General features: G+C 32.1%; 11 protein-coding genes across 11 annotated transcripts; 4 read left to right on the forward strand and 7 right to left on the reverse strand. All coding sequences in view use genetic code 12, as the record gives it.

Annotated features, from left to right (window-relative positions):
* Window positions 1-529: 529 nt before the first annotated feature.
* Window positions 530-2173, reverse strand: CTRG_01353 (uncharacterized protein; the record flags this gene model as incomplete). Its single annotated transcript, XM_002547001.1, has 1 exon — window positions 530-2173. The coding sequence occupies one exon, from the start codon at window positions 2171-2173 to the stop codon at window positions 530-532; it is 1644 nt and encodes a 547-aa protein (XP_002547047.1).
* A 1252-nt stretch (window positions 2174-3425) lies between these two features.
* On the forward strand, window positions 3426-3809 carry CTRG_01354 (uncharacterized protein; the record flags this gene model as incomplete). Its single annotated transcript, XM_002547002.1, has 1 exon — window positions 3426-3809. The coding sequence occupies one exon, from the start codon at window positions 3426-3428 to the stop codon at window positions 3807-3809; it is 384 nt and encodes a 127-aa protein (XP_002547048.1).
* A 261-nt stretch (window positions 3810-4070) lies between these two features.
* NCB2 (negative cofactor 2 transcription regulator complex subunit) lies at window positions 4071-4505 on the reverse strand (the record flags this gene model as incomplete). Its single annotated transcript, XM_002547003.1, has 1 exon — window positions 4071-4505. One exon carries the CDS (start codon window positions 4503-4505, stop codon window positions 4071-4073), a length of 435 nt encoding a protein of 144 aa, XP_002547049.1.
* A 379-nt stretch (window positions 4506-4884) lies between these two features.
* Window positions 4885-5931, reverse strand: CTRG_01356 (putative hydrolase; the record flags this gene model as incomplete). Its single annotated transcript, XM_002547004.1, has 1 exon — window positions 4885-5931. The coding sequence occupies one exon, from the start codon at window positions 5929-5931 to the stop codon at window positions 4885-4887; it is 1047 nt and encodes a 348-aa protein (XP_002547050.1).
* Window positions 5932-6529: 598 nt separating this feature from the next.
* SGT2 (Sgt2p) lies at window positions 6530-7570 on the reverse strand (the record flags this gene model as incomplete). The annotated part of the gene is made up of 1 exon (XM_002547005.1): window positions 6530-7570. One exon carries the CDS (start codon window positions 7568-7570, stop codon window positions 6530-6532), a length of 1041 nt encoding a protein of 346 aa, XP_002547051.1.
* A 385-nt stretch (window positions 7571-7955) lies between these two features.
* Window positions 7956-11555, reverse strand: CTRG_01358 (uncharacterized protein; the record flags this gene model as incomplete). The annotated part of the gene is made up of 1 exon (XM_002547006.1): window positions 7956-11555. One exon carries the CDS (start codon window positions 11553-11555, stop codon window positions 7956-7958), a length of 3600 nt encoding a protein of 1199 aa, XP_002547052.1.
* Window positions 11556-15127: 3572 nt separating this feature from the next.
* Window positions 15128-16762, forward strand: UGA6 (Uga6p; the record flags this gene model as incomplete). The annotated part of the gene is made up of 1 exon (XM_002547007.1): window positions 15128-16762. One exon carries the CDS (start codon window positions 15128-15130, stop codon window positions 16760-16762), a length of 1635 nt encoding a protein of 544 aa, XP_002547053.1.
* A 1392-nt stretch (window positions 16763-18154) lies between these two features.
* Window positions 18155-19180, forward strand: SUR2 (sphingosine hydroxylase; the record flags this gene model as incomplete). Its single annotated transcript, XM_002547008.1, has 1 exon — window positions 18155-19180. One exon carries the CDS (start codon window positions 18155-18157, stop codon window positions 19178-19180), a length of 1026 nt encoding a protein of 341 aa, XP_002547054.1.
* A 274-nt stretch (window positions 19181-19454) lies between these two features.
* Window positions 19455-20107, forward strand: CTRG_01361 (TRAPP complex core subunit; the record flags this gene model as incomplete). Its single annotated transcript, XM_002547009.1, has 2 exons — window positions 19455-19508; window positions 19586-20107. 2 exons carry the CDS (start codon window positions 19455-19457, stop codon window positions 20105-20107), a joined length of 576 nt encoding a protein of 191 aa, XP_002547055.1.
* Window positions 20108-21097: 990 nt separating this feature from the next.
* Window positions 21098-21718, reverse strand: PTP1 (tyrosine protein phosphatase; the record flags this gene model as incomplete). The annotated part of the gene is made up of 1 exon (XM_002547010.1): window positions 21098-21718. The coding sequence occupies one exon, from the start codon at window positions 21716-21718 to the stop codon at window positions 21098-21100; it is 621 nt and encodes a 206-aa protein (XP_002547056.1).
* Window positions 21719-23127: 1409 nt separating this feature from the next.
* EBP7 (Ebp7p) lies at window positions 23128-24306 on the reverse strand (the record flags this gene model as incomplete). The annotated part of the gene is made up of 1 exon (XM_002547011.1): window positions 23128-24306. One exon carries the CDS (start codon window positions 24304-24306, stop codon window positions 23128-23130), a length of 1179 nt encoding a protein of 392 aa, XP_002547057.1.
* Between the last annotated feature and the right edge of the window lie 707 nt (window positions 24307-25013).

Genomic DNA, 25013 nt, shown 5'->3' on the forward strand with positions numbered 1-25013 from the left:
CAATATGAATGTGAGCTTAAAGGTATCATACCAGAGTTTAAAATACGTAAACACTGATGTATGATGAAGTTCCCCGCCTTTCGACTTCGAACTAGGCCAACATCTGTTGGGTACGTAGTTTATTTGGAAGAGAAAGCATAAAATATCCGGTGAAACCATCCGGATCAACATTTATCAATAGAGTGATATCAACTGGAAGTTCTATGCTATCAGCTAGAAATTAATATTACTACTGAAGCCATTACCGCGTATTGTTTCTGAACCCAGAATACAGTTGCTTATCAAAAAAAAAAAAAAAAAAAATTGTGTTGCAGATTGATATGACGATACAGATATCTGTTTCTTCCGTTTTGGGAAATTAACATCGCTTAGATAATCTAGTTGCTCAAAAAGTTTCTATGAGTTGCAAATCCTCTTAAATTAACCGCAGTATATATGCTTTGTACGAATACTTATAATTATTTTCTATACATGTTGTAATATATATATAAATGTATAAAAATCAGCGCTAACAAAAACGAAAAACAAATTATTCCAGGTCTCGCTTTTCACCCAAGACTTCATCAACATTTGGAATTGAAGTAGCTTCCAAGTATTCTGCATCAAGATTGGATTTAGGTCCAGAGTAAGATCTATATCCCCACACAAAATAGTATGTTAAAGATAACAACCAAACTCCAACATTGATGACCACGGTATAGTTCATGGTATCTTTGTCAACATGTAAACTATCTGGGAACATACACAAGACAATAACATATCCAGTCCAACCAACACTAACAATATTAATCAAAGTACTGATATACTTTCCAAAATAAAATGGACCAGGAATAAATCTCTTTCTTCCGTATGGTAAAAGAACTAATAACACTGGAAGACCCCAAGATAAAGTATTACTTGCAACTGCCAAACTGAAAAGTGCACCTGATCCCGCAGATCCATTAATCAATACCAACAAACCCAACACAATACCTAAGGCAGCGGCAAACATGGTAGCTCTAATTGGAACTTGAATTCTTGGATTAACATACTTGACAAAGTTGTAAACAACTGGTAAACCATCATCTCTAGCAAATGACCAAACTTGTCTAGATAAAGCGATCATAATTGAGACGGACATCAAGTATTGACCAAATGCAATAAGTGACATGAAAGCGACAGCCCATTTCTTACCTAATGCATCAAGAATGATTTGCGCCATAGCAGAACCAGTTTCTGATTCAAGTACTCTACCAACATCTCCATCTTTGATACATGCAGCACAAACAATAACGATAAACCAACCCAACAGCCAACATGCAGTAATGGATCCAATAATACCAAATGGAATAGCTCTTTGTGCGTTTTTGGCTTCTTCACTACAATGAATTGTAGAATCAAAAGCACCAATTGTCCAAATGGCCGGCATCCAAGATAAGGCAAATGACCAAACAGTACCATAATCTCTGGAGTTTTCAAAATTGGTAAAGATAAAACTAGCGGAATTAAAATCATGGGCTTTACCGGCTGGAACAGCAATAAGGAACAACAAAACTAAAAAGACATTAACAATAATGGAGACTGTTTGTAAAAGTGCAGCTTGTTTGGTAGCCAAACAACAAATAATGGCATTTGTGACAACACAACCAACAAAGATACCATAACATTTTGCATTGGTAATTTCAAATCCACCATCTTGTTGGATATACACGGCAGATAAAACCTGCACAGCAAACCCATAACTGATACTACACAAACCACCAATCAATCCTAATGAGTTAGAACAACCAATCATGAAACTCAAAGGAACTCTGAATGCATCTGGACAATAATAGTTTGTATAATAATACAAACCACCTGAAGTTGGAATGGCACTACCGAGAAAAGCCATACTTATACCAATACAAAGAATAAAAATAGATGACAAGAACCAGCCCCAAACCAATCCAGCTGGACCACTTTCTAAACCGACTGATAAAGTTGACGCAATACTTGGTAATAAACCCATGATTGAAAAAGCAATACCGAAAACCTGTAACGTACTGTAATGACGTCTTAACTCTTGTTTATAACCAATTTGAGCTAATAAATCCGCATCACCGGCATTGTGCTGTGGATCAATTTCTCTCAAGGGGGATCTAATGGTAGTCAATTTATGGAGGTGCTCCTCTGTTCTGGATTTGATTGAATTCATCGTGGGCTGTTGATGATTCTTGTTGTTTTACAAGAAATAAATAACATTATAGTTAAAGCATGGTTGTGGATCCCTTTTTATACAAATCCAAATTAATTGTTAACTATGGATGCGTTTTTTTTTTCATATCTCTCCAGAGAGCCGGACAGGCTTTGTTTGCAAAAATTAATTTTTTCAGATAAGAACATGCCACAAAACCACATTTTTTTTTTATTCTAAATTTTAATAATTAACGGATTCTATGTTGATTTTTATAATTGCGGTATAATTGTATCTTCCAACTTCTATTGTTTAGAAACGGGGCTAGATGAAAAAGGAAACTCGATGCAGGAGTGTTGAGATGAATTATTTTGAACACTAGATAGGGTAGGATTTTGATAACGATTGGAATAACGAATCAATTTAGTGGTTGCTCATAATTGAATAACCTATCTCAAGTAACTCGAGAGATATGTAACAGATAGATATCAATTACTACTAGCGGGTTATTTTAGCCCTTATTACAGCAATAATCTACAACAATGAACCATGTCAATTGCTTGTGATAATGAACTCAACCGTTAGACTGTATAGGTGACCTTTGTATAATTTAGCAGTGCAGAAATTAGAGTTTTTTTTTTTCTATTACCGGGGAAGTTTTAGTTATCTTTTTATCAGGACCATCTTTGCAATCATATAAGTGATTGAAGATATTATTGGTTAATAATAGATTATCAATCAAGGTTACACATAGCCGCTAAGAGATACTTCATATGACAGTCGATGATTTAAACAATAGACATATCACTATAAAGGACAAGAAAAAAAAATAATAATTATCAAAAGATAATAAATTCATCTCACTATATGACGTGAAAGAGCAAATCCACGATCGTATTTCTCCCAAATAAGATGAACCTGTTGCAACATGAAAATAAGAGTAGAACGGTTCTAATAGTACAGTACTCTCGTAAATGCAATAGAACTCCATTATAGCATGTAAATGTTACTCTACTTCGTTCAATAACTCTTGAATATTGATCTAACCTGAAATATAACCCATTTGATGTTCGTTAAACACTCCTGTCTGTTGGTGACCACTTCAACTTCTTTAGCACCATTCGATATTATGCCACAATTGCTATTTGGTCAAGAACCATTTTGTCCAATCGATGGCTATGCTGTGATGTGAACCCCGTACTGGAAAGAAAACAATTCGCGCCCAACACAGCAAAAGGTTTCAGCAAAGGATTTAGAAAATTTTTATTTTTGCATGAGAGAACGAGAGAGAAAAAGAGAGAAACAACAACACATTAAGACTACTTCAAAGTCTACAACCAACAGCTTTTACAACACTATAGGAACAATGTTTGGGTTGGGTAAATTATTTTATGTTATAGTATTAACAATTAATGGGATTGCTGTGCTAAGTGAAGATCGATTTTTAAATAGAATTGGATGGGGATCAACAACATCACAACAAAATAATGGAAATATTCAAGCTCAATTTAATCAATTTAACACTGGAATGGAAAATGGTGAAGGATCAATAAAAACAAAATTAATCAATTTAATAAGTGCTGTTAGAACATTAATGAGAATACCTTTGATTGTGGTGAATCTTTTCATTATCATATATGAGTTGATCTTGGGATGATGATGATGGTGATTGCACAGTTGTAAAATGATGACATTTAAGCATGAAGTGAATAAAGTACATATATTGTTACATTTTTTTTATAACATATAGAGATGAAATGGTCAATAATCTACAAATTATTGTTTTTTTTTTTTGGAATGTGGTAACCTGTTGCTATTGAAATACTTTTTATTAGTCAAAGTATTAAATACATGAATTTCTATAAAAATACAGTGGGTTGAATTTTGGAATCGATACAGTGATTCTAGTGTTATGAACTTAATTATTAGGTGATCCAGATTGACTTTGTAAACGGTCTCTTGATTTCTTAAACAATTCTTCTTGTTGTTTCAATAACTCTTCTTCAGTCAACCCAGAGTTTTGGAACTTGTTATTTCTCTTTTCTTTACCTTTTAATAGTTCTTTATGTTCATCCAATATTTTATTAATTATATCAAGATAGTTTTTAAAATCCAATTCTTCCAATGCTTTTACAACATGATCAGAAGCAATGGTTTTCTTGGCCTCTTTCTCCGCAATATCATTCAGTTGTGTAGATAGCATCATTATAAATTCAATACTACATTCTGTTATGGCTTCTCTTGCTTCTTTTGAAATACCAATATCTTTGGGTAATATTTCGTTGATTATTTTCTGTACCGTTGCTTTGGGTAATGATAAATCCTCTGAATTTGATCCTGAATATTCTGACATGATTGATGGGGTTGTACTTCTGATTCTAATTTAACTTTTGATTATCACTCTATTATTGGTTAATTGAATAAATGTACCGATAATGCAGATTTTGATGATAGATGAACTTTTGTTTGGAATGGTAAATGCTTCTGTTACTAGTACTTCTACCACCACAACTACTATTTTTTTTTTCTTCCTCGTCCCTTTTGGTGCTATTTATACTTCATTGCGCTACAAAAGCAATTTGTAAAACTTTTTTTTTTTTTTTTTCGTTTTGTTTTGTTTTGTTTTTGAATCATCGAATGAGAGTGCATTTCAAGAGATTTCAGTTGTATGTGTGTATTTATATATTAAACAGGGGCAAATATAATCGACATTTATCTTTAAACCTATAAATCTAATGAAATCTTGGTTTCTTTCTTGTATGTGTTCTTATTGGTTTCCCAATGAATCCAGTTAGCGTCTCAACTAATTCTTCTCTTTTTTCTGCTTGAATCCAATGTCCACAATCCATCTCTTTAAATGTAACATCATCAAAATATTTCAAAAACTCTTCATGATATTCAGGCAATACAAAACCACTCTTTTTGGCAGATATCACCATCACTGGTTTTTTAAATTTTTTGATATTTGATAAACTTGGCCATCCAGCAACTGTATCCAACACATCATACTTGTAAAAATTCATCACGGGAAGTTTAAACATTTCTTTCTTTATATCATAATGCAGACCACCTTTCAAATCCTTCTTGGATCTTAAAAGATTACTAACTAATAACAGTCTAGCCTTTTCATCCGGTTCATATTTAGCTAGGAATTTACCTACAGCTGCAAAATCTTTAATTCCATGACCATCCTCATCTTTAAACTCACTCGCATTGGCTTCAACTTCACACATCCCTATTAAATCTTTGTAAAACTGAATATCCAAAGGTTTAGAATGAGGTGTATTATCAATTAAAACCAATTTTGAAACTAGATCCGGATACAATAAACTGACAATAGCAGCAACTTTTGCACCCATGGAATGTCCAATAAGGATACAATTTTTCCAATTTCTTTCAGTAATAAATTTAAAAATATCATAAGCCATAATTGAATAAGTAAATGGTAAAGCATGAGGAGAATTACCATGATTTCTTAAATCAACTCCATAAACAGGACTATGGGTTTCTTCACTTAATGATCGTCCAGTTTTGTTAAAACTCAGAATTGATCCAAATAATCCATGAAGAAATAAAACTGGTGTTCTACTCTTATCTACTTTAGCTTTATAAGGCTCTAAATATTTCCATGATAAATCAACACTATCTTTATAAGGTAAATCTCGAATATCATCTACATTAAAAGATGGAGTAAGTAAACTCTCTTTTGTTGATTGTTGTACAAAGCGTCTGAATATTAAGTATCTTGGCCGAGCTATATGCTTTCGAATGCAAAACATAATCTGTGTGTATCTGAATTGGTGGTTGCAGTGGGGGAAGATTAGAAGAAAAAGGAGTGATTCTCTGGAGTTGAAATATTTTCTGTGGGGATGCCATCAGTTCGCATCTATTTAAAGGGTAGGAGTAAAAAAATAGAGAGAGAGAGGGGACAGATTGTCTGTCATCTAAAAAACTGTAATACACAATTTGGATTATAGAGAGACAGTCAAAAAAAAAAAAAAAAAAAAAAAAAACACATACCATGAGTGTGGCATACCAGGAATAAACAGTAGTATGGAGGGATATTAGTAATTGTCTTATTGAGGAAAAATTGACGTCACTGTGATAAGAAGAGATATTATTCTGCGTTAAACATTACTACCTTAGTGTAAGTATGATAATGACAACCTACAGTAACAATGAATCACCCACAATAATAACTCCGACGGTAATACACTTCTCAGCGAAAGACAAAGTTTCTTTTATTATAATTGCTTGATTAAGAAATCAATCATAAATTTCATAACGTATTACCATTAGATTGTAAGATCGACTTCTCTACAACAAGATATCAACAAATAAAATTAAATTAAATTAATATATATATCTTAAAACTCTCTATTCAGATGAACCACTGTTACCACCTTGGTTGCCTCTACCACCCATGAATTGGTTAAACATTGGGTTATTCATTATGTTTGACAAATCTGGCATATTATCACCACCCATTCCAAATTGTTGGGCCATTTGTCTAACAGCAGGATTGTTGAACAAATCTTGCATAGCTTGTGGATTAGACATCATTTCTTGAGCAGCTTGCATAACTTGTGGATTGTTCATCATTTCAGATAAGTTTGGCATACCACCAGCACCTCCCATGAAGCTACTCAAATCTGGTAAACCACCAGCACCGGCACCAGCACCAGTATTAGCACTAGTGGAATCTGAACCAGCTGATCTATCAGTAGTAGAGATGGAACTTTCCAAGTCTTCTTCAACTCTCTTTTTAGCTGTTTCATAACCTTTTCTCATAGCATCTGATTTGTTATCACCTTCAACTTCCAAACCTTTCTTGTAAGCTTCCATTGATCCTTTAGCATCACCCAAAGCATATTTAGCCAAACCTAATCTTGAATAAGCCTTTGAAAAATTTGGGTTTAATTTAATAGCTTTTTCGGCATCTTCAACTGCTTTATCATGTTTTTGGTATGAAGAATGAGCAGCAGCTCTGTTTGAAAGATAAACAACATTAGTTGGATCTAAACCAATAGCTTCAGTATATTTAGCAATAGCTTCTGGGTAGTCTTTCAAAGCCATTGCTCTGTTACCTTGAACTTTCAATTCATCAGCTTTAGCTTTAGTTTCAGCATCAACCTCTTTTACTTCATTTGAAGATTCAGAAGAAGTAGAAACATCAGATGAAGCAGAATTGGAAATTTCAAGTGATTGAAGTAATTCAGATAAAGATTTACCATTGAAAACATCTTTAACAATTTTAGAATCATCATCTTTATCAACTTCAAATGCATCAGCAATACAATCAATGGCAACATCCATTGATTCAGCATAATCTTCAGCAACTTGTTTTTTGGAAACTGCTTCTTTTAAGAAGTTGATAATGGACAATGCAACGTCCTTGTTTGAAATGGTGGATGGCATGATTAGAAAAACTAACAAAAGGTTTTTGATAAAAGACTTAAAACAGGTGGCCTAATTTATCTAATTGAAAAGTATGATTGAAATTTTTCTTTTTGGTTAGCTTTTTTTTTCTCTGTACGTGCTCGGTTTTAATGTCTATTTTATTTTATTTTATTTTTTTTTTGGTTTTATTCGATTTGGGTGTCTATGACAAGTGGCCGCGGTGTCGCCTCTTCTCGTACAACATTGTTGGGGGTCGAAGAAATCGTGGGCTAGAGATTAAAAAGAAACAAAAAAGAATCCAGAACCTTCTACGAGATTACTGCGAAAAAATAAAAAATCACCACAACAATCACAAGCTCTATACATATTATCCCATTATGCTTTATAATTTATTGATTTCTTCCTACTTCCTATGCTTAATGTTATATAAAACTTTTGACAATTCAACATTACGCTGTTTTAAATTCTTGACTTCTTCATTGATATATCTTTTAATACCGAACCGTAAAAACTCCGTTCTAAACTTTAAGAAATTGGATATTTCTGATGCAATTATTTCATGAGCCCATTTAATTTCTGTGTTGAGTTTCATTATATTCTTGACAGCTTCTGATTTATCTACTATAAGCTTCTTGTATTTAGTTTTTTTGCTTGTACCAACAAAATTCGATAAAAACCCTTGATCCTCCTCGAGTTCTTCTTCTGGTATTTGGGGTATTGACAATGAGCTATTACTACGTGACGTATATGATTCACCCCCATTCAAGTGTCCATTGGCAGGTGAGTCGCTGGATTGGTGTTGCGGTTCTATTTGTCTCAATTCCAGATTTATATGACATATGGCATAATATATTTCTTTCCATGACTTAATATCCAAGACAAGTTTGTTAATATTTTTGGACACTTCATCACCAAACATTTGTATCCAATATATATAATCTCTCAACTCTCCAAAATTACCCCTTTGGTCATTGACTTCTGGTGGAATATAGGCGTCACTGAAAATTGTACTATCATCGAGTCTGATAATCAAGATATCTAATACATTATTGTTATCCACTTGTTTAATGTCTCCGATGCACACCAATTTCGCTAATTTGTTGAACAATGTAGTATACTTTTTAAGATCATTCAGCGAATATTCTAAAAAAAATTCAATCTCTTGAATTTGATTCAACTTAAATGTTACATCTCCTAGTTGTTGTTTCTCCAATTCAATACTTTCTGAAATTTTCTGCTTTTGTTCCAAAATCAGCACTTCTTTCGAGTATTCACTGAGAAACGATTTGTAAAATTTGCCTCTATCAATACTTTGCAGGTATACCAAACTTTGAAACAACTTATTAAAGCTCTCAATCAAATTGTTTATACGAAATTTAGAAAACATCGGTGTGGTAGAAGCTCCGATGCTAAAATTTTTCCATAGCGAATCTTCTTCAGGGAAACTAGATAATGGATGTTTCAATTTTGTCAAATATAAAATCTGTCGAATCCCATGTATTGATTTATAATTGCAGAACCCATCTCCATTCTTGAAAAATATCAACCAATCCTTCCTGTTAACATCGTATTTTCCATTCAATGCAACCACATTTTCATCATTCTGTTTAGGGAAATAATTTTGTAAACAAAATTCAAAAATCATCTTTTCCATTTGTTGAAACTTTTCAGTTCGAATCGATTTTAATGCCAGAAAACTTAAATAATCAAATACATTATAATGGTTTTTAAAATCCTCTGCCAAAAAATCCAACCTTGAATCTTCAAGTAAATATTTCAAATTTTCCAATCTGTTGTATTTGACATATAACATTAGCGGAGATAAACAACGCAGATTTAATTGATTAACATTGATCAAGTTATGTTTGTTTGATAAAATTCTTGTTTCTGGAATACCTTTCAGTAAAACATGTAACAATGTATTACCTGACTTATCAACATGTCTATCAAAATCAATTCCATCTTCACCATATTTTTGATAAACACAATCAAATCCCGCAGCTATTATGTCAATGTATTCCGCGTGATCATAACAACGACAAAGACTGAATAATGGAGTATGGAAATTATTATCCTTCAATTCCCAATCTATTAGATGACCAATTTTTGCAATAAGCTTATAGTTATGAAATAAATAATGGCCAACACTTCTTCCTGATAAATCAGTTTGATTGAAATACATATATTGCTCTTCAGGAGTAGCATTATCTAAGATTATGTCAACTAAATCATCCATGATTTCGTAATTACTTTCTTCAATAAGGGCACACATTAATAAATTTTGGTTTGACGTGACATTTTTTTCAAATAAAATATCGTCAATGGATATCCAACTGGCGTTCAGGTTGATCAACAAGTTGTACACTTCAAGATTCTTAGCCTTGATTGCAAACAGAAGACAACTTTCACCATTTATATTCTTACTTTTGAGGAAGTGGTTCTCTGGTAATTCTGTATCTGGGTATTCCTTAGTTACAGAATCGACAATAGATTGAACAGATTCAAGATCCTGATTTTTAATGGCATTCCACAAGTCATAGTTTTTCTTTGAATTTTCAATCAAGTCAACATAGCCATATTCCTTTTGTGAAAAATGAAACAAAACAGCTTCCAAGTTACTCATTGTATAATTGAATTGCCCATCATTACTGTGGTCTGTAGAATTGAAATGCTTAATGTAGTATATATGAGCCTCTAAATTATCAATTTTGGAATGAACAACAACCATAATTAACAATCCAATTAAAGTATCTGCACTAATAACCAAACTATTATTGTTTTTGAATTTCTTGTTTAAATAATGCTTTCCCTGAGCTAGTATTTGTAAAGTGTTATTAATGACACCAGTTTTCCCATTCAGATTAGTAATGGACGAATCAGCCAATTTCTCAAATTCCTGTACTGCTAAGGAAACTCTTTCATGTAATTCATTCATTTGCCAAGGTTTGTCCACCGGCAAGTCCAACTGATTTAAAGATAAACATGACAATTTTTCATACATCTCACTTGTTAATATCTTCATGGCCTCAGGGTCATACTCTTCTTTATCATCATTAGGACAATTAAATTGAAAAATCAATTGAGCCCATAAAACATCATACAAGTTTAATTCCACATATTCATGAACCAATTTGTTAAGATCTATTCCAGGGTACATGCCAATGATATGATTAATTAAATTATAAGTCTGTTCACTGTTTGGGTTTTCGACATTAACACTATCCAGTATAATTTTGAATGCTTCTTCTAAAATCTTCAGAAACTCGAGCTTTATATTTGCTAATTTCTTTCTATGATTATATCGTAACCCTCTAAACTGATAATTATTGTGGTGGAATAATCGATAAAACTTGTCACTTACTGCTTTAGAAAGCAATGGGAAACTTCTCAATAATTTCTCAAAAGTTATTGTATCTAGAGAATTCGTTTTGGTTATATTTGATTCTTGTGTTATTGGTAATGGTGGAAGTTGCTTTCTTGGTGGTATACCTCCAAACAAAGTGTTTTCTATATATATAACCATAAATTTGCTGCCTTTAGGAAAATAATCACAAAACGAACTGAAATACAGAATTGAGGCTATTTTCAATTTCAAACTTCTTCTGAACCCCTTACCAGTATAAATCATTCTATTTTTAATTAGAACTTGTTTATTATTTAGAGTATTGTAAATTACCAGTTGTTCTTTTGATATTGGAGTAATTGTAGATGATACCGCTGCTGCGGTAGATATAATATGCGACTTGATGAAATCTTCATTGTTATAACATAGTTCCCTTAACAATGTCTTTGAATTCGAATTCTCTGTTGTCGGATCATAATATTCGTGGAGTACGTTTGCTGGAGGGACAAGAATCGTATAGTGAGTATGATTCGATTTTAATTCATCTATGATGCTCTTGAAAGGGGATTTGAAATATTGTGGGTTGTTAAATAGACAATTTAGAAATGGATTGTATAAGATCGGTAGGTGTGCTGTTGGTTTTTGGTTTGATGTTGCCATTATCTTGACAGTTGCATTATAATTCCTAAGCGGTTGATTTAGTTAGATTTTATTTTAAAAGGATAGCTTGACATTTTTTTTCCCTCCCCTTCTCCAACCCCTGCCGAATATCGATTTTCTTTTGGCTTGTTTGTTTGCTTGCGGCCGGCTAGACCTTTAATTTTTAGTGCGACTCAGTCGTCGTGGTAGATTTAAAGAAAAACACGAAGGCAAATATGAATGCATCGTCAATACCTGGAAAGTACTGAGTATCATTCAGCAAGGGATTATTACTCAATGCGTATTATGATTTTAGTTTAAACATTTCCAAACTCATGCAATGTATTGTTTTGCGGGGCGATGGATAGATGGGTGGATGAAGAGTTGATCAATTTGGTTATACCGCTAAATTCAACTCCACAATTCCTACATCACATTTTCTTTCTATTTGAACCGTGTATTATATAGATTTTAAGCCCACTTTCCAGTTGATTTCATTAATTCAGACGGCGATTTTTGTTTTTTCTCTCACTCGCGATAAAAAGCGAAGTTTGGAATTTCCGAAAAATTTGGGTCGTGTGCGTTGATAAAAAAGTTCATTTCGAAAAAAAAAAGTTGCGACATTCTGAACCTTGAACTTTGAACAAAAAAATAAAATGACGACAAATCTAAAAATTTTCTCGCTCATTTTAACGAAACCACAACAAACAAAAAAAAACAAATGTTTACACCACTTCTTTTTCTTCAACCATCAACAAAAAACTACAAATTATACACCATTTCAATGGTTTAATCTCTTTTTAACACTATATAGTGGTTTAGTTTACCTCAGGTATGTTTATTTTATTGTTTTTAATTAATTTAGAACCAATTACTAACTTTATTGCATGATTTTTGCTTGTTTTCAGTTTTTTAACCACGTTTTAACAATGATTACATCCATTTAATGCTATCCATTCAATCAATGGCTCAATCTATTGTGTTTTTACTCTGATTTTAGGGTCTTTGTTGCTCATTTTTTACCAATCCCGTCATAAATTGATTATTTATCAACATATTCATATTTAGATGAGGTTCTTTTGCTAATTATATATGTTTACATTCATTTTGAACCATTATTCCAGCTTTCCAGGGGTAAATGGTTAAGTATTTGATGTTATTTGTGGTTGTTAAGCTGTTTGTTAGCTTTTTTGGTTGGTTTGGTGGATGATTTGTCCGTTTAATGGACAAAAACCATTAAGTTTAGTTGGTTCAGGTATTTCCCAGGTCCTGTTGGTTGAAAGAACAAGCATTATTGGTAATGGTGGGCTAAGTTTTATGCTATTTGGGCGTATTGTATGCTGTTATGTTGAAGTCTTGGTGATCCAACTATTTTGATTTGTTTTTAGGCTAAGTTGTATGAACATTTATCATTTTAATGGCTATTTTCATGTCAGAAGCAATAGGTAAAGGGTAAATCAGCTGATAGATCCAGAAAACGCATTTGACTGATTGTAATTACATGAAGTTGTGTTGTTTATTAGCATTTTGTCTTGAAAAGCTGCTAAGATGAACATTGTTTATTTTCCAAGCTTTTTAACAGCAATAAATCACAAGTATAGTATATAGTTTGATATATATTCAATCCTGTAACCTATGAAGTGGTTATAGAGCTTTAATTTACCTTATTGACTGCAGAAATAACCTTCAAACTTGTAAGTTTATTGATTATAGTTAAGTGTTGAAAAAAAATCTAAAGTCTTAGCAAAAAAAAAACTTAAAGTGAGAAAATTACTAAGACTGGTTTAACCACCTATATAATACTTACTTTTAAGACTAATTTACCACACCCACAGCGTTTATATTGCTATATAAGCTATATATTATGATAATTATACCTCTATAATTACTATAAAGCCGTTATATTTACTATTTGGTGTCTATAGGAGCGAATAAATGCCTATAAAGTAAGCCATTTGAAGTTTATACTACGCATACACCATTAATTGCTTCTATATTACTTGCAGTTAGTATCAATCATCATATTATACTATATATAGACTAAATAAACTAAATAAACTGTAATTTTAATGGTATAGGCCTATTTTAAATGGTTTCATCTTTTCCTATGATTTTTTGGTTAAATTTAGTTGAATTTTGCAGCCAATTCCAAGTAAAAACAATTTATTTGGTATATTCATCATTAATCACTCTAAATAGTCATCAAATTAAAGGCTATTATGCCCAAACTACTTTTATTTCATATATATTCTATTTTTAGGAATTTTAAAGGGTGTATACCCTCTAATTTAATGTATATTGCAATTTGTTAGCCAGTATAAAGCTGTTAAGAATTGTGTTAGAAAATTACGCAATTACTATAGTGTTAATAGTGAGAAACTATTTTTCTGAGACTTAGGTTCAAACTTTTTTTGGAGTGCGACATCGACCTCTTCTGTTTTGTGTAATTAAGCTAGAATGGGGCTTATTTTTTCGGAAAATCCAAGGTTCGCCGATAAAAACGTTTGGGATATGCAATAAAGAACAAAAAAAAAATAAAAGAAGACAATTGGACGATTCACGAAGTAGCTAATCAATACAAGGAGCCCCGCTTGAATTAGTTTACCTTGTTCTGTAGCAATGATCTGACTTTGATTTGTGAGGGGTCTCTACACTATGTATTCTAGCTGGAGTCTTTTCTGATAGTAACGTAATTGCATACGAATTGAGTATACAAATTGTTGTTGAGTTATTTTGCATGCCAAGAAATTTATCGTGTTTTTGGTTGCAAGATCTGACAGCTAAGTGATTATAAAGGGACATATTATTCAAGTAACGGAACCAAATTATTCAATGGGAGGGATTCTCCTTATTGTTCTTACTCTAACAATACACCAAATGTAGAGAGATGAGAGGGGGGGATCTGAACTTTGTGGAGACATGGGTATACAATGAGAGAATACAACCGATTTTCACAAATTATTTTTTAATTTATTTTTCTTTCGTTTTACCTAGTATCATGCTGAAGGAATACTGTCTCTTCCCGTCAATTATACTTACTTTCTACATGTGCAAAAGCAAATTCCACAATTAGGAACTGGTTCCCCTATGGATGATAACGGATTATAAACTACGTAGCCTTTGGCAAAATCATACGGCATTTGCATTATCATTTAGCGGAAGCTTCGTTCAAATACCATCGACAAACGGTATTCCAGAACACGACCGCGTGAGTAAAAAAAAAAAAACAAAGATCAATCTTAGAGAAGGATAGTATATCATCCAATCATATGCATCCATATAAGTGAATATCCGCTAAGGCACAATCAATCAGTTTGATAACAATAGAGAACTTGCATGCCAGTGACAGACAATATGTATTGGTGGATGGATCTAATTTACCTAATCTTATCTGTTAATTTTGCAGCTCATGCATATAGCGTACAAAACATAAAACGAATAATAAGGCTCAAATTGATATAATGGCTGCGATTATTGATATTGAGGAGGATTCTGAAAAACGTATAAATACTGAAACAAATTGTGGAGTGAATTAGAATACAGTTTTACTTTTTTTTTTGAAGCATTAATAATAAATCAACAAACAATTTAAAATGAATGCTATTAGATCAAGGACAGAGGAACATCTTCAAAGTGTTTTATCACATAGATCGGAGATTAGATCGATCGATCCACAACATAATGCTGGTGATGTGGAATTATTAGCTCAGATTGGTTATAAACAAGAGTTAAGACGTCATTACAGTACGTTGCAGGTTTTTGGTATTGCTTTTTCAATCATGGGTTTATTACCCAGTGTTGCTTCTGTGTTGTCTGTGGGTTTGGAATCAGGACCAGCTGGTTTGGTTTGGGGCTGGTTCTTGTCATCTATTTTTATTCTTTGTATTGGTATAAGTATGGCTTTTCTCGGTAGTGCCATTCCAACTTCAGGTGGTTTGTATTATTATACAAACTATTATTGTCCAGATGCATTCAGAGTTCCTTTGAGTTTCATGATTGGTTGTTCTAACTCATTAGGATTGATTGGTGGTTTGTGTAGTATCAGTTATGGGTTTGCCGTGCAGGTTTTATCGGCCGTGTATATCCAACAAGATGGTGGATTTGAAATTACAAATGCAAAATGTTATGGTATCTTTGTTGGTTGTGTTGTCACAAATGCTTTTATTTGTTGTTTGGCTACCAAACAAGCTGCCCTTTTGCAAACCATTTCCATTATTGTCAATGTTTTCTTGGTATTATTATTTATCATAGCTGTACCTGCAGGAAAAGCCCATGATTTTAATTCAGCTAGTTTCATCTTCACTAATTTTGAAAACTCCAGAGATTATGGTACTGTTTGGTCATTTGCCTTATCTTGGATGCCGGCTATTTGGACAATTGGATCATTCGACTCCACTATTCATTGTAGTGAAGAAGCCAAAAATGCACAAAGAGCTATTCCATTTGGTATAACAGGTTCAATTACTGCTTGTTGGTTATTAGGGTGGATACTTTGTATCGTCTGCTGTGCATGTATTAAAGATGGTGATGTTGGTAGAATTCTTGAATCAGAAACTGGATCTGCTATGGCACAAATTATTTACGATGCATTAGGTAAACAATGGGCGGTTGCTTTCATGTCACTTATTGCTGTTGGTCAATACTTGATGTCTGTCTCAATTATGATTGCTTTATCCAGACAAGTTTGGTCATTTGCTAGAGATGATGGTTTACCAGTTGTTTACAACTTTGTCAAGTATGTTAATCCAAAGATCCAAGTTCCAATTAGAGCTACTATGTTTGCCGGTGCCATGGGAATTGTTTTGGGTTTATTGGTATTAATCAACGGTTCTGCTGGTTCAGGTGCACTTTTCAGTTTGGCCATTGCTAGTAACCAATTGTCATGGGGTCTTCCAGTTTTACTTGTGCTTTTACCTTATGGTAGAAAGAGATTTATTCCTGGTCCATTTTATTTTGGAAAGTATATCAGTACTTTGATTAATATTGTTAGTGTTGGTTGGTCAGGTTACGTTATTGTCTTGTGTATGTTCCCAGATAGTTTGCATATTGACAAAGATACCATGAACTATACTGTGGTTATCAATGTTGGTGTCTGGATATTGGCATTGGTTTACTATTTTGTATGGGGTTACAGGTTCTACACTGGACCTAAATCCAATCTTGATGATACTTACTTGGAAGGTACTGCAGTTGCAAATGTGGATGAAATCTTACAAGAAAAGTCGTGAGTAAATACAATGAATAGTTTATTTTTAAGAAAATGTAAATTTTAATAATAGTTTAAATTTAATGGTACAGTAATTTTGTTTCGATTTTTAGCAAAATCTAAATAAAAAAAAAAAAACTCAAAAATTCTTGTAATCGTGATAAAGAATATTCAAACTGATAAGATATTCTGATATCTCTCATTCTACTGATATCTGGCAAACAATCACGAGCCCACTCTTGTGCATTGAATTTAAAGTTTACTCCCCCTCGTGATTACGGTTGCAAAACCATGACTCGAACAAAAAATCACAGAGAAAAATAATCGAATGGTCCCCTCTAGTCTCTATAAAAATTTCAGGTTTGAACAGTCACAAGAATACAAAATCAGTTGATTGTTCTATTGCAGTAATAACATGAGGTTCTACAACATGAGGCAAGTGAAATTTATGGACAAAGAAGTAAGTATCGACTGATTTAATCTAAAGTTTTGGTAGTAATACGATATATCTCGTTTAGCATTCTTTAACTTTTGCGACAAACTTGCGGCGGAGTCTTTAAATCCGGCCACGACACAGAGGACAAAAAAAAAAAAATAAAAAAATAAAAAAGAGGCTGTCTTTCTCACTCTGTGTGTGCTTACTGCAGCTTGTTTAGTGGATTTACCCCTATTCTAAAAAAAAAAAGACGTGTATGACAGAGAGAAAAAGGTTCAACCAAGAGTTCAGGGAAAATGTCTTAATCATTTGATGTACGTTACAATAGATTAGGATATCACGGATGCTACGAATACCTACTCTTTTCAATTCTGTTGAGTATTTGTAGAATTAACCAATCTCAGATAACCCCGAATCCCCGAGTAGCAAAATAATACACCTTGAATTTCTTTTTGTTCTCACAAATTTTTCAGTCACTGTTGTGCCCATAGAAAAAGAAAAAAGAAAAAAAAAAAAAATTATCGTGCATCTCTGCTCAATTAGTATTCTTCATCTTATGCCTGTTTTGTTTATGCTTCAATGCTCAAGCAAACAAAATTCAAAAAATTCAAACACACACACACGTAAGAAAAAAAAAAAAATAAACAGGCGATATCACCATCATCCCACACACTTTTTGGTTTTCACGGTTAAATACCTCCAATAAGAATCTACTGATTATTCAGGACTGAGTAATATTCATAAAAGCAAACTATAATTAATACCCAACTTCATTCTTTTACTGCATAATTCTTAGATACAAGTAACTATCACGAATATTTAAGCAATCTAGTTTAACTCAATTTTTTTTTTATTATTAGTGTTTTCTTCCCTTCTGTTTACATTTATATCCATCCAGTGGTTTAGATAATTCTTTTTTTTTTTCACCCCTTTCTAGTCTTTCCTTTTTGTTATTAGAATACATTACCACAATCAACCATGAGTACATTTAAAGCGCCAGCTAACTTCTCCATGGTTCTTGCTCAACCAAAGTTTTTTGATAATGTTACCCTTTCAAAACAAGCTGATTTAATTGAAGGCATCCCAGATGGTATCCTTGCATTAATTGCACCAGTTGTTGCATATTGGACATATTCAATGTTTTTCCATATAATAGATGTTTTTGAATTGGCTGAAAAATATAGAATTCATCCAAGTGAAGAAGAACAAAGTAGAAATAAAGTTACCCATTATGAAGTTTTCAGAGATGTTATTTTTCAACATATCATTCAAAGTATTGTTGGTTTCATTGTTTACTATTTTGATCCAACCCCTCAAACTGGTGGTGAATTATATGCCATGTGGAATTTGAAGCATAACTATTTGCCAAGTTTTGTTCCTGATTGGGCTATTTATTACGGATACATGTATGGTTTGTCTGCCTTGAAATTGGCCATTGCTATTACTATCATTGATACTTGGCAATTCTGGTTACATCGTATCATGCATGTTAACAAAGCTTTATACAGAAGATTCCATTCAAGACACCACAGATTGTATGTTCCATATGCTTATGGTGCTTTATATAATGATCCAGTTGAAGGTTTCCTTTTAGATACTCTTGGTACTGGTATTGCTTCCATCGCTACTGGTTTAACTCATCGTGAATGTATTGTTTTGTACACTTTTGCAACCATGAAAACTGTTGATGATCATTGTGGATACAGATTACCCTTTGATTTGTTCCAAATTCTTTTCCCAAATAACTCCGTTTATCATGATATTCACCATCAAATGTGGGGAATCAAAAGTAATTTCTCCCAACCTTTCTTTACATTCTGGGATATTTTCAGCAATACCCAATACAAGTTTGTTAATGAATATAAAGAATTACAAAACCATATTACTTTGACTAAATACAAGGAATTCTTAGCTAAAAAATCAAGAAGTACAAAGAAATCTAAAGAAGAAATTGATATTGAAGAAGAAGAAAAAATTATTAATGAAAATAAGAAAGATATTTAGATTTCCAAAGAGTTATGAGTTTGAGTTGTTTTATTAGTGATAAAAGTATGATATGAACTACACAATATTTTATAGTATTTAATATTTTCTTTGTTTAATAGCTATTTGTTTTTTTAATATTTAATGAATTACAATTTAATTTTCACAATCTTTAAAATTCATGTGTAAAGCGATTCGATCCACCAAAAAAAAAAAAAAAAATAAAAAAAATTGAGCGATAAAACTCAAACACCTTTAATCAACCAAATTTGTATATATCAAACCAATTTACACCATGTCAAAGAAAGCATCAGGAGATGATATTTGGAAGAATAATGTTGAAAAAATAGTATGTATTACTAGACTAACTTACAGTTTGATAATTATTCATTTTTGAAACTAACAAAAATTTTTTGTTGTCTTTAGAATTCAGAATTATTTACATTAACTTATGGATCAGTAGTAGCCCAACTATGTCGTGATTTTCAAAATAATTATCATGAAGTAAATAATCAATTAGATAAAATGGGATATAATATAGGATTAAGATTAATTGAAGAATTCTTAGCCAAAACAGGTATTCGAAGATGTCAAACATTTAAAGAAACAGCAGAAGTTATAAGTAAATTAGGATTTAAAATATTTTTAAATATTCAACCAATAGTTGAAAATTGGTCATCTGATAATAAATCTTGTAGTTTAATTATACCTGAACCTAATCCATTAACTGAATTTGTTGAATTACCTATAACTGCAGATAATAAAATTGGTAAAGAATTATGGTATTCTCAAATATTATGTGGTGTTTTACGTGGTGCTTTACAAATGGTTCAATTGGATTGTGATGTTAATTTTGTGAAAGATGTATTAAGAGGTGATGAAAGAACTGAAATTAGATTGAAATTGAATAAAATATTAAAAGATGAAGTCCCGGCTGGTGAAGATTAATGATTGATACCCACATGGCATAAAACGAGATCTATACATATATATATACAGAGTATTACAGTCAAATATACATTCATTATTGAATAACATATATTAATGAATAACATATATTAGTGATTTATTTGCTCTTATTATGTGAATATTTGAAGAAACGGGAAAAGTTGCAACACAATTAACAACCTCAAACCTATATATATATGTTGAATCCTTTGTCATTTTTTTTTTTGGTTTAGAATGATTCTTGATTTGGTTTAGGATTGGAATCATCAGTACCATCAGGAGAAAGAGGAGTTCTTTCATCCTCTAATACTCGTTCTGTTTCAATAGTATCATCACCTTCTAGAGTAGGAGGATTTGTTGTAGATTTATTATGGGAATAAAAATACCATCCCATAACTCCAAATAAAATAATCGTGATTGTAAACAAAAACCCAATACTCAGAAAGAATGCACCAAAACATGTTCTTGATTCTGATCCTGAAGATGGTGATGATGATGATGAGGATGATTCTTTATCTGACAAGATGATAATTGTTGATTGATCTGACATTGTCTTTGAAATTGATGTAGACATTAGTATTAGTATTAGTATTAATATTACTATACAAAGAAAAGAATAGTAATATAGGCTTTAATGAAAAAAAAAAAACAAGGATAGATGGCAAATTTATAGTTAATGAGGATAAATCATTTCATAAACCGGTGTATATTTAAATATCTGTATCTTTATGTAACCTTTCTTTCTATGCAAAACATTTCCCTTCTTTTTAATATATGTGTATAATAGAAAAAGCCTAAAGGAAGCAACAGAATTAAAATTAACAAACTCAAACAAAAACAATAAACAATATGCCTTTTAAATAAAAAGTAAATTAGATATTAAATTGAAAATATTAAAAGAAAAACAACAAACCCCATAAAGTTCAGGAATAACAATAGTAATAATAATAATAGAATAGAAAAAGTATTAAGTTAATTAGGAAATTAAAATTATTTGTAAAACGTTCTAGCAACATCATAAAGAAATTTATACTGATAAACTGTTTGAACCATCATCATTCTTTGACTTCTTAATTGACAAACGGCTTGATAAACCAAGTCTTTATCTGAAATACCATCGGCACGCGCCAATGTTCTGAACACATCGACATCTCTAAACAAATGATCATACACGATAAAAGTACCTGATCTACCAACACCAGCAGAGCAATGAACAATAGGTACAAGGTGATTTTCAGAATCAGTTAAATTTTCTCTAATTTCATCAATCCTACTTGATAAATCACTTAAAGGTTGAATCGATGGTGGAGTTTTAGCATCTGCCCATTTGAAATAGTAAAAATGATACACCTTTTTGGTTTTCCCATTAGCAGTTAGTTCCAATTCAGTAACAACATAATCATCCAGTTCATTTGCATCTTCTCTAACATTCTTGATTGATAATTCTTCTAAATTTATACCATCCTGTTTATTTTCTTGACCAAATTCCCAAGTTTCATCCAATTCTGGCCAATACTTGTCACATTTAATCATACCATTCTCAACCAAGGGGGTAACCATAACAATTACTACGACATCATTTCCTTGATGTTCCAGTTCATTAAAAGCCATTGCCCAAAAATGATTTATAGTTGATTCCAAAGGTCCCTGACAGGCGATATATCTATTGCATACTTTATTTCTTGAAGTTCTTAAATGAATATGTGAAGCATTAATATAATCTGAATATAAAGAATCATCAATAACAGGTAATTTTACTCGTGTTCTATCCCATGGCGTAACATTAGTGTATCTATTTCTACTTCGGTTAGCACGGGATATTCCGGATGTGAGTGCCCATATAGAAGTATCAGGATTATTTAATCCTTCAAATTATTCGTTGTGATTCAATCTCATTTAATTCATTAAAATTATCTCTTTGCTTTTGAGGTGATACTTTAACAACAATTTGTGATTTCCTCGGTGAAGTAACTTCTTCTTCTTCTTCTTCTTTTTCTTCATGGTGGTGGTGATGGTCATGTTGATGATGATGATGCTGGTGGTGGTGGCCCCCGCCATTTGTATCCGCGACTTCGTTTGACGTGATCGATGTTATACCATTAGCCACGGCTGATATCGGTTTCTTGAATATGTTCATTCTACTGAATGGGATTGTCTGAAACATGAACTATTTACTTGCTAATAGAAACAACAACACGGTTTCTAAACAACAATAAAAAGTAAATATAAATAATTTGTAATAAGAAAATGAAAGGGGAAAAAAAATAGTAAAACAGAAAAAAACAAAAAGAAAATAAAATTATATCCACAAGGGAAATGAAAGGAAACGAAGAAAAAAAGGTGTAACGATTTAATACTTACTAACTTACTATGTGAATACACAATGGAGAGGAGAGAGAGAGTAGTGTACCTGGTGCTAGGAAGAATCTAGACAATGCGAGGATACAACGGGTACATGATTTTTTTTTCTTCTTTGTCACGTTCTTTAAACTTTCCTTGTAAAAAATCAGGTCACTGTTTTTTTTCTTCTTCTTTGGTTTAGTTAGACCGACTACACGTCTATTTAAAAATATTTTCTATTTCGAACCTATCCGTCGTCTTATCCTTTTTTAAAAAACTACAATCAAATGAAGTTGTTTGTTAATGTAAATCAAGTCAGTTGTTTCTTTACTTTGACAGCAAGAAAGTCTCATTTGTAAGAAATATGTAATGAACTCTTTTTTTCTTGTACGTCAACATGGTAGCGCAGATCTTTATTATTTTTTTTTTTTTCATTGGCGTGTATTCAGAAGATTGGCAAAATCATAATCTGATACTTGTGTTGTGTTCTGGAAAAAGTGTTGCAAGTTGCAACAAGTTTGTCAACGGTGTATTGCAGATCAAAGTAGCGTTTTGGGGTTTTCTATTTTTAGTACTGGAACCAATTTAACAAATGATAATAACAATTGTATTGAGATAAAAACTAAATAAAACATAATAGTAATAATATTGACGAAATCTATTAAATTAACCACAGCCAACTAAGCCAAAGCAACACCAGCGAGTTTTTCTTCTGGGTCAACTTTAAGAACTTGTCCATGGAAAGGATAAGTATTATATCCATAGTTATAACCAGCATAAAAAGTAGATCTATCATATTCATTTAATTCATATCCACTTTTAATTCTTTCTGGTAAATCAGGATTAGCAATAAAATGTCTACCAAAACCAATTAAAGTTCTATCATCAGCATCAGCAACTTTTTGAATAGTTGACCAATCACCTTTTTTATCATAAGTAAAACTACCACCTCTTAACAATACTCCTTTCCAGACTTTATCAACAAATTCAACTGTTCTTGGTCTGATTGTACCATCTGGATTATAACGTTCATCAACAACATCAATGAATGCTAACCCTCTTCCTTCATCTGCTCTTTGTTGTAAACCTTCAAGAACATAAGTGAAATCTTCTTCTGCAGTTGGGTTAATTTCTGGAACTTGGAAATCATTCAATGGAGATAATCTAATTGCCAATTTAGATGGATCAATAACAGTAGATAAATGATCAATTAATTCAAATAAGAATCTTGATCTATTTTCAATACTACCTCCGTATTTATCAGTTCTTTGATTAGTTGCTGGATGGATGAATTGTTCAATTAAATAACCATTAGCACCATGTAATTCAATGAAATCAAATCCAGCTTCTTCGGCTAATTTAGCAGCATTAGTATATTGATTATAGATGATATCTTTAATTTGTTCTTGTGTTAATTCTTGAATAGGATTCCCTGCATCAATAGCATCTTTTTCTGCTTTTTCATGTTCATAAATTGGACTAACTCCAGTTAATGGTAATCCATGAGATTTTAAAAGTTTAGCATTACCAACTCTACCTAATGCCCATAATTGAATGGCAATTTTACCACCAACAGAATGAACAGAATCAACAATTTCTTTCCATGCTTGAGATTGTTGTTTAGTGAAAATTCCTGGAACATTTGGATAAAGACCTTGATTTAATGAAATTAAAGTGGCTTCAGAAATAATTAATGCTCCATTTTTAGCACGATCTGTATAATAAGTTTTCATTAAATCTGTTGGAACATGTTCGGATGTAGCACGACTTCTGGTTGTTGGTAAATGAGCAATTCTATGTTTGATAGTAACGTTACCAACTTTGATTGGTTTAAATAAATTTGATTTTGAAGTAGTCATTATATAATATGATTGATAATACAAGTGATATCTGGATTGATTGTGGAAACACTTGATTGAAAAATTCCAGAGTGGAACTGTGGATGCTTTTATATTGTTACAGTACAATATATTTTTTTTTTTTCTTTTCTAACTTTATTGGTTTTCGTTTTATCCGAAGTGGGGGACAATACTGTGGATTCTTGGATCATAGGAATAAGAAATCAATGTATTAGTAATTTTAATCTATTTCATCTTTATTTTCTTGTTATATCTTCGGGGATACGCGGTCAAAGGAATATGATTATTAACCATTAGTGTTCCTGAATAATTTGTTGCATGAATTAGAGGGCTTGAACATATTCTATTATTGTTCGGATTTAATTCGGATTTAAATATTTTTCTTTTTTTGTTGTTAGTAAGCAGCACGGAAGTGATGTAGCTGCGGGTCGGAAAAATGCCATCTTTTTTTAAATATCAAAAAATCCCACCACACTTAATTTGACAGATTAAACTTGATTTAGTTTTATAGCTAACCAAGACTTTCTACAATTTCTAGTCTAAACGGATGTAACAGTGACGTTAGAGCCAAGTCAATTGTAGTATTAGTAATCATTACCAGGACTACTAATCATTTTCTTCTTTTACTCGACACTTTTATTGGCCAGAACATGGTTGTGTAGAACCGTACTATACAAAGAAGCATTTGAGAAAAACCACCATCTACA

Source organism: Candida tropicalis (genome assembly GCF_000006335.3).
Source record: "Candida tropicalis MYA-3404 genomic scaffold supercont3.2, whole genome shotgun sequence".
In the NCBI taxonomy this organism is placed as follows: Eukaryota; Fungi; Ascomycota; class Pichiomycetes; order Serinales; family Debaryomycetaceae; genus Candida; species Candida tropicalis.